This window comes from Oratosquilla oratoria, chromosome 41 (genome assembly GCF_046742065.1).
Source record: "Oratosquilla oratoria isolate Oo_2021 chromosome 41, ASM4674206v1, whole genome shotgun sequence".
NCBI lineage: Eukaryota > Metazoa > Arthropoda > Malacostraca > Stomatopoda > Squillidae > Oratosquilla > Oratosquilla oratoria.
In genome coordinates, this window is record NC_134817.1 from 13,247,638 (window position 1) to 13,257,637 (window position 10,000).

At 40.5% G+C, this 10,000-nt stretch overlaps 1 protein-coding gene across 4 annotated transcripts in view; it reads right to left on the reverse strand.

Annotated features, from left to right (window-relative positions):
• Positions 1 to 1,377: 1,377 nt before the first annotated feature.
• Positions 1,378 to 10,000, reverse strand: part of LOC143020984 (uncharacterized) — a 224,326-nt gene continuing 215,703 nt past the window's right edge. For all 4 annotated transcript variants that reach the window (XM_076178046.1, XM_076178045.1, XM_076178047.1 and 1 more), the window contains 3 exons: positions 9,036 to 9,093; positions 7,407 to 7,537; positions 1,378 to 7,165 (listed from right to left, as the gene is read on the reverse strand). In XM_076178046.1, coding sequence (XP_076034161.1) covers positions 6,658 to 7,165; positions 7,407 to 7,537; positions 9,036 to 9,093 — 697 coding nt within the window. In that variant the 3' untranslated portion in view covers positions 1,378 to 6,657. The remainder of the gene's footprint in view (positions 7,166 to 7,406; positions 7,538 to 9,035; positions 9,094 to 10,000) is intronic.

Here is a 10,000-nt window from a genome sequence, read left to right on the forward strand (position 1 = left end):
ATATATATATATATATATACCATATGTAACTATATATTTTTTTCTATCACCACCTTCTGTTAGAGAACAAATTAACCAGTTCTTTGGCAAGAACTAATCAAGATAAAAGTAGCATTCTGACTACAGAGTGGATTCCCCATGTGAAATAAGATTAGTTGGCATCCAGAACAGAATGTATACTGGTATCATGTTATTTTGTAAAGTGTTTATGAATAATGGACAATGAAATATGAAGCATATTGGTTAGACAAAACAGAATTCTATAAGAGAGAAGAGCATACCATGAAATTTGCAAGATGTAAAATTCACCTGAATTACGTCTGTGTGGAATTACATATAGTGGATGTAACTAATATGATAATCTTTCTACCTCTTCATGAATTAACTACCTTTTTTACTGGCCTGAATACATGAAGTTCATAGGGTCTCCAGGTGTACTATGAAGCATAAATGCAGATCATCTAATGTGAGGATTATTTATGATAAGTAAATTAAAGCTTATGGTCTGTACACATCCTGATGGACAATGTTTGCAAATGCTTTCCCCAATCCAGCAGTATTCATGCCATGTGTATTTGGTCAGATTCTTAAAGCACACTAGAGGTAAAGTTCTCTTTGTTATCCTTGTGTGCACATTAGCAAGGACCAAGAATCAACTACCAGGGAACAAGGACATCTCTGCAGGAAGAACCAAACATTCAAACTGTCATCCAAATCCATACACATCCAAATTTAATTGTAATAATGGAGGATTGTTTATTTTTTGTATTGACATGAATGGAATATCTGTATCATTGAGCGATTTTTCAATGTACTTAGTTGGTATCTCTTAGGCACATTTCACCCAGTACCTTGGTTAGTGTTAAGTTCATAAATGACACCATCCAATCTGAGATTTTTACTAGAAATTATCAATATGTTATGAGAGGGACATTGAATGGGTTTTAATGTGTATGTAGAGGGTGTGTGGTTTAACTTTACTATCCATCTTGTAAGGAGGAATGGTCTTCTGGTATGTGCTATATGTACATTGATCATGACAGAATATCATGGAATTGAGAGATACAGGATGAAATGTGCCACTGTGATTACTCTGCTCCATCTTCAAATATTGTCCAGCTTTTTTTTCTAGCATTAACATGCTGAAGTCCCTTGAGACTATGTTTCAAACTTGGCTCTGCCCCAGTGCCACAGCAAAACCGGTTTATATATAATCATCTCACAGGAATGTGAAGCAAACTGTGGCAGCTGTGAGGGGGAATGGATAATGGAAGAATGGAAGTTCACATGTTTTGTTTCTCGTATATCAAATGTGAAGAAACAATAGAACAGAGAGCTTATAACTAAATGTTGGGATGAAGAAATAAAACTGATCTAGATTGAACTCCTTCTTGATGTTCAAATATGAAAAAGACCTGAAGCATGTCTTTTGAGACAGATTATGGCAAATGATGATGAAACAGATAAGGCATGTACTAAGAAGGCAAACGGAAGCTATAACAACATGCATTTTCAATCACTTGTCCTTATTTAAGATTAGCAAAGCCCTCCTGCAGAAAACATTCATTTCTGAAATCAGCAGTTACACAAATACCCATCCCCCACACAGGTGCCAAGACGATTGCTTAGCACAGTCCTGCATTATGGCATGTTTTGTTTAAAATATTTATGAAAGCCTCAACAAATTCTCACTCTTCTGCTATGTCTTACTTCTATATAAATTAAATCATCTTGTTTCACAATGGTATTAGAACAGATTTTGGGTTGTATCATAGGGCATGAAAATTACATTTCATATCTTTAAATAATAAGATTCTTAAAATAACATTCTTAAAGCAGCAATTTTATATTGGCTCTATGTATAACACTTCAGATCCATATATCTTTCATCTGTACAAACTAAAACGTTTAGTCCAACAATGATAACACTAAAAATATCTGGAATATTTAGATGAATATATTCATTCTGTCAAACTTTCCAATATAGACAACTAATTTCAGGGAGGGGAGGAAAGTTTGGGAAGAAGATTTAGAACATTTCATCACAATGAAAGCAGAAACAAGGCAGTTTATCTTCAATCAACTACACCACTCCTGGATCACATATTTATATAATCACCTCTACAGGGTGGCAATCATTCTTCTACAGCCTAAATCACTATATTTTGCTAACATTTACCACATTTTCTCCAAAATAATTTGACACACTTTAGGAGGAACCTGCAAGGAAACAATTTTTATGCTCAAGATAATAACGTACCTCTGTAAAACCTGTCTCAAGACTCTAGACACAGCAAAATTGTGACCCAGTCCCCAGCAATTGAACAAACTCATGAACGCAAACTGACCACTTTGGTAAAAAGTCCACATTGTCCCCTTTACCTTGTGACAGGAGGTTTGATCAAGCAACACAACAGTCATGATATGTCAGCATAATACAAAAGCATGGGGTTCCTTCTCCCTCTGCAGCTGGTTATACCTCCCAGTGAATTGGTACGCCATTTATGGATATAAAGTGATTATCTGGAATCAAATGACCTGCCTCATTTACATTTTCATGAACATATGGCAGAGTAATCAAAATAACTGAAGAAACAAGTGGGTCAGGGGATCCACATCAATACTACAGAAGGTAATCACAAACCATGGGACTTAACTTCAGTTCACTCACATCTCCATATAAACACATATGTATACAATACATGTATACACTGACACATATCCACCTGAATGCACACAATGCTAGGCTATGGGAGCATACATACATGTATTCATCCTATTGAAGCTCAGACTTATTTTCTAAACACAATGGGCACCCTTTACAAAACTGTGTGGCACAAAGTATCTTAATTAGTGGTCAAGGCTTGAGTCACTTGATTGCATCAGCAGTACCATAACCAACCCTACAGGTCCTGAGGTGACACTGCCCCTTTTGTGTATACATGTTACACTTTATCATGTACATTAATTCTATACACAAGCATAAGTATGTGCTTGTGCACCTACACTCACACAAACTGAGGTTGTTGTACATCCTCCCCGAGCACACACTCTGGTACACACAGCAGACGCATACACTCGAGAAGTCACACATGAGACTAGAGGGGGCACCTGAAGGATGCTCATGCTTAATTCTCACCATGACTAGGATTGACTTGCCGAGTTTTCACCATGAACGAGTCCCGCAGTCAATCCAGTAGGCTACCCACAAGTTGCCTTCCTTCACTAGGGAGGAATGCTTTAAGACTTGTACTGTATATATATTAACAGTATTTCCCCTTGTTTCTCCCCTCATCTGCTGTGAAGACTACTAGGAAACCTAAAGGACCCAAGACAAGAGGACTGACAGGTCCATTCACACCCTTTGTTTTGGGGTTGTATAGGTCTGTTGACACTATGTCTGAAATTGACATTTTACCACTTGAGAATGTCATGGAGATTGGAGCACAGCTGTTATGTCACTGTCTGGGTGTGACAAGTCATAAGGACCTATTAGCACTATAGATGATACAATAATGACGGGGTTTGTGTTGTGAGGACCTTGTGGCGGGGCCTGTCATGAGTAAGCCATGTGGTTCTGTATCTGGTACGCATATCATGACAGCCCTATGGTCAGCACACTGTCAGCAAGGCCCAGGCATGTTGCTGACCTCACTTGTTACATACCTGTATGTATACATGAAATGCTAAATGTCATCAGTCATCACCATCACCATTTGCAACTTGTTTCTCTCAACCAGAATGAAACATTATTTCTCTGTTAGTTTATAAACAGCTCTAGTATTATCAACATTGTGCAACACTCCAAAGTCTTCTACCACTAGCAGTTTCAGAGCTCTCATTTACTCTTCAAGGAGAGGACTTTAACTTAAACAGATCCTTTTGAGATTGTCTAGTTAATTTTTTTTCTATTATCACTTCTCCACAACATCCAATCACTTCACAACCTTTTATGTAACTTTTTTCCACTTTCTTCAAGGTTACCTTCAGGGCTGCTACTATTTTCTTATCATCTGGATTAATTCAAGGTTATCAAAAAAGAGGGAAGGAAGGAAAGCAAAGAGGAACATAAGGTAGCTACTGTACCAAGACATGACCAACTACTTCACTTTATTCACCTCCCTTTTCTTAGAACTACCACAACTGAACTTTCCACTTCTGAATCTGAAGTGGTGGACACTTGTCAATTATGATAATCAACTGTGTCTATTGTTTTGGGCTCAGTAGTGGTAGTTAGGCCAAGGAGGTGAGCATATCAGTAGCTGGCTTTCACCAAGGGACTTCTGTAGCCAAGTTGCTTCAAGGGAATACAGGGTACAATGAAAGATGAGAAGGGAACATACAAGACCTCTGATAAAACAGGATAAGCTTGGGTGCCCCAGTACGGAGGGAGAACACGGGAGTAGGCATGAGATGGTGTCTACAAATATCAAACTATGAAATTTGATGACTTCTTATGACTTGGCACAAAAATCTTACAGCTTTTTTTGACATATATATTCTGTCTCACTATATATATATCTCAGTCCAATAATTGCCTTGAGTTTCACCAACTGGAAACCTGCAGCCCTGTAGCAGCTGGCAATGATCCTAGAGCCCTCCCATCGATCCCTCTGGGACTTTGAACTGATGTCTGCATCATATTAGAGTGGGACTGTTTATATGTCACCAGCTTGTAGTGGTAGGAGAAGGGGAGCAGTTGTCAGCACTCCATGTGTAAAAAGGTGGCGGAAACAGTTGAAGTTGGTAGAGATCTTGGACACCTTATGAGGTGAGTGGGTTTTATTTATGATGAGGTTGTGTGTTTTAACTTGGCAGTATCAAAGACCACACTCATATAAATGATAATTATCACCTCAAGTATCACTAAGTGGAAACCCACAGCCCCATGGTGACTGGCAATGATCCTTGGATCCTCCCATAGATCTCTCAGGGAAGAAATGTGAAATTGGTGTCAGCGTTGCATTGAAGACTCAAAATAAAAAGAAAGAGCATGGCCCGTGCCATTTCAGAACCCTCCCATTTCCTTTCACCTGCACCTCAGTTGAATTGAATAATTTTGTATGAGCCAGAACAATATCTTTAGAGTATGTCATAGGGTTGAATGGGTTGAACAACCCAGAAAGCTCAATTCTCAGAGTAGCATGATATCTCAGAGGAACTGAATATGTAGGGGAATGCCAAAAGTCTTGATGTGGCAAAACAATTGACTTTATAATTTCAAAACACATTCCAAATAAATCTTATTCACACTGCAATTTTCTGTTCATTATAATTTACGAATTTCAGTAAATGCTACTGGATTATATATATATTTTCATTTCTTATCATTACTACCTACTCTAATCTTATTCACCTGTCAAATGGAGTGCAACCCTGTGGGCTAGTACTCAATCCCCTAACCAGGATGAAGCACTCAACTAAGTGATAAAATTATATAAAAATCTAAATTGCTCAAATAAATCTGTGAGAGGTTTGGCTAATCTTAACAAATTTTAGTTAAACTAGAAGAGGATTTGTTAAAGCCTGATAACTGCTGAACAGATTATATTCAACATTCAGATGATTTTATTTTGCCAATGAAAGGTCCCATCAATAACAAGTGTTGCTATTTGTACTCAACTAATTGGAGATAGTACAAAAATGCATCTGTTTGATTGAAAAAAAACATCTGAACTAATAAATAAAATTTTGTGGAATTAATGAAAATAATAACTGTAAAGGGACTAGTACAGTAGACATTACAAGATCAGTTCACTTTCAAAGCCTTGTCCTACATCTGATGAGATAGATGAGACTGTGATTGGGTCTAAACAAGGACCTATCATCTCTTACAGTTAGAACACTGTCTGACATCGTGATGCATGTAAATGGCTGACCAAGATGACAGAGGTGAAGGAAAACAAGAGAACTAAAGCAGAGAACTGAATGCTTGAATATTCAAGAACACTGCATGACATCAGTGTTTGTTTCATTTTAAGTAAAGCTGTATCATGTAAGCGTAACAAATAAAGACCACCTTACTAATGGCACCTTAGCATTACTCTAAGGCATTTGACAAACAGTTGCAAATAATGGTCTATTTCTTCCACCCAACCCAATGACACTCTTATAGACTGTGTTACAGCTGATGCCAGATAGTTTGATTCAATTGAGGCATGGATCTGGAGAAATGTGAGTCACAGTGGATCAAGACCTGGTATTCTCCCAAATCGAGTCTTCATTCGAGTAAAAATCGTCTGCTGCCAGCAGGACAAAATTTAATCGCAGAGTTGTAGGAATTATGTCAGGAAAATAACTTTATATCCCAAATAGGTTTCTACGAAGAAACAGAATATAGGTCATCGACAGAAGTGAACTGTAGGTCAGGTCAGGTCAAGGAAAGTGTTCTACACATGGGTGGTGTGGCCACATTAACAGCCCCCTTCAATACAGGGGCGGACTTTATACACGTTATTCTGGTTGTCGTCAGACTATTGGGCTACTTCAGTCTATTCAGGTCCCATATGCAGTCCACTCGTCTGGTGTTAGCCTGAATCAAGCTGATCAAGTACACCACTGCATTGAAGTGGATGGGTTTAGATTCGCCCCGGGCGCTGGGTCCTGTGGTCAACAACGCGACGACATACGCACACGCACTCTCACGCCTGAGTTGCCTCAGGGCGTGTCCCCGACAGGTGGGGAAACGTCGGTTGGGAAGACAGACCGGAGGATGAGGGAGGCGGGGCGCGAGGAAGGACGGGAGGACTGGCGCTGGGCGCCGCCCCCTCCTACCCGTTCACCCACGCCTCCGTCGGTATTCGTCGTCGGGTTCCCCGAGCCGACATGCACGGGTGCCGGGGGCATGATGGGAGGGTCGGTACTCCCTTGTGGGCCCGCGAGATGTGCCGACCCGTTGGCCTTGGCCGTCGAGGCCGACTCGTGGAGGAGGACCTCGTTGGGGACGCTGGCGACGTCGACGTGGGGCATCTCGATGTTGTCCAGGTCGTTGCGGATCCGTGTCAGCGTGTACAGGTTCCCCATGAACATGTACTGCTCCCGGACGGCCTCGTCGGGGATGCACTCCGGCTCGCTCAGCTCGTCCTCGTCGTCGTCGTCGTCTTCGTCGTCGTCGTCGTCGTCCCCTTCGTCGCTCGAGTCCTCGCTCAGGAGACCCGTCGGGGAACTGGAACGCGAACAAATGTTACTAAGGGAATGGCGAAAACATACACACACAGACCAATTATACAACTACTACTATTACTAATAACAGTACGTGATGATGATTGACGATGACTAATAATAATAATACAAATAATAACAACATAATAATATTAATAATAACAATAATAATAACAACAACAATAACAATTATAATAACAACAACGACGACGACGCGGGAAGTGAGATCACTCGGGGGGACGTACTGTGCGTAGGGCGCGCGGTCCGTGATGAGCGAGGGCGGCCGAGACCGCGTCATGTGGTCCCACTGCCGCGCGTACTCCTCCAGCCGGCGGCGCCTCGAGAACTCCTCGTCCTCGGACTCGTAGTCGGGGCCCTGAAACAACAACACATCAATTCGAGGTCAACCTAGGTCGTGTGTGTGTGTGTGTGTGTGTGTGTACCTAGCTGTATTTTACGGGAAGGGGAGCTATGCTCGTGATGTCCCGTCTTTGTATCTCGCAGTGTCTAGTTTGCTCTTTAATCTGTATATAGTTTTTGCACACACTATTGTTTCGTCCAGTTTGTTCCATACATCCACCGCTCTGTGTGGAAAACTTTTTTTCAGGTTTCTTCTATAACTGTCCTTTTTGAGTTTCTTTTCATGTTCCCTTGTATTTCTTTTATCCCAATTTAGTAAGTCCTCTCTATCAAGGGCTTCCATGCCTTCCATGATTCTGTAGATGGTCAGTAGGTCGCCTCTCTCTCTTCTTTGTTCCAAAGTCGGTAACTTCAGTTTTGACAATCTCTCCTCATATAACAGGTTTGAAAGTGTTGGGGCCATTTTCGTGGTTGCTCTCTGGGTTCGTTCAATCTTCTTTATATTCTTTTTTGGTACTGGGTGACCATAGTGTCGCAGCATACTCCAGTCTAGACCTTATTAGTGTGATTAGTATTTTTTTTTTACCATTTCTTCGTCCAGATATGTAAAAACCACCTTCATTGATCTTAGGAAGTAGTAGGAATCTCCAGCAATTTTGTTTATCTGTTTATCAGGGCACATGGCATTTCTGATAATTACTTCCTGGTCTTTTTCAGATCCCACTTTCTTTACTTCCTTTCTTTCGATTCTATATTATCCTGATATATATATTCTTTTACTTTTTCCGAATTCCATTATGCTACCTTTCTTGATGTTGAGGTCTACTTCTCACTTCTGACTCCATTTCCAAACTTTGCTCAGGTCTCTCATCAGTGATTCACAATCCGTTTCAGTATTCACTTCCCTCAGCAATTTAGCGTCGTCTGTAAAGAAGCTCATGTAATATTCCACATCTTCATCCATGTCATTCACATAAATAGCAAACATTATTGGATCCAATACTGATCCCTGTGGAACTCCACTGATCACCTCCTCCCAAGCTGAACTCATTTCTCTGAGCACTACCCTCATTTTCCTTCCATGCGTGTGTATTTATGTGTCTGTCTCTCTCTCTCTCTCTCTCTCTCTCTGTGTGTGTGTGTGTGTGTGTGTGTGTGTGTGTGTGTGTGTGTATGAGTATACGTGTGTTTACCTGTTTTATACATGAAAGGAATCATATTTGTAAAATCACTTCTATTTGTCTCAGACTATCATATCTAGTTTTGAAATAGGTCATGGACCCAAGTTAGGCAATATTAGCTTTAAACTATTCTAGGATGTAATGTATCTATATGGAAAGCTATACTTCTTGACATCCTTTAGACAATTATTCTTATTCTATTTTGTTTCGTTTTATTTGTGTTGATGAAAATAAAGAGGATGAGAGGGAAGAAAAGAGAGAGGAAGGATGAGAGAAGACCTGAGGGGGAAGGGAGATGAAAGGAAACAGGAAATGAAGAACATAAATACTTACATTTTCTATTTTTTCGTCTAACATTCTGAAGAAGTCCAATTGGCTATCTGATACTTTCCTGCAAGAAAAAAACAACAACAAATAAACAAGTAAATAAATACACAAGTAAATACACAAATAAATGCAGATTTTTTTCTAAACGAATGATCAGAAATGGTTATTGCATTAGTACTCCCGGCCTGGCTTCAGTCCGCCTGAAGTTTTCAGACCCTTTCCACTTGGCCTCGATTTCCCTAATTAGTCCCGCGAAAAGGGAATCTGTTCAAATGCATCTGAAAAGTCCAGGAAGAGGAGGAGGAGGAGAAGGAGGGGTAGAAAGAGGAGAAGGGTCAAAGGGACTTGCTCAAAGACCTTTTTAAAGTCCACAAACAGAGCGCTCAAATAATACGTTGTCCTCAACATGTCACCTCCTCCTTGGGGGTGGGGTGGGGGTATCTTTTCAATGATGAATAAAATCGCCCGCCGGCAGATTGAATACAAGAAAAATTACCATCCGGCAGGGAAGGGTGGTTTATATACAAGGTATATATATGTGTGTATGTGTGATTCACCATGGTCTTGGACCACGTGTTGGATTCGTGATCGATAGCTATTTCCCTCCCGGAAGAGAGCTCAGAGCTCGTATATGACCGATCTATGGGTAATGCTGTGACCTTACACGCACATACACACCCAACTCCCCACCCCCCGCGAGATTTGGAGTAACGACCCGCAGCACAGCGATACTGAAATTATTTCAGCCCTGGGCTGGATTCGAACCCGGACCGCCGTAGTGGCAGCCAGGAACTCTACCACTGCGCTACGAGCGTGTGTGTGTGTATAAATGTAATGTATATATATATATATATATATATATATATATATATATATATATATATATTTTTTTTTTTTTTTTTTTTTTTTAAGGGTGCAACAAGCTTACACCAGCGGGCGGTGAGCTGCGTCCAAATAGTATACCTTTGCCC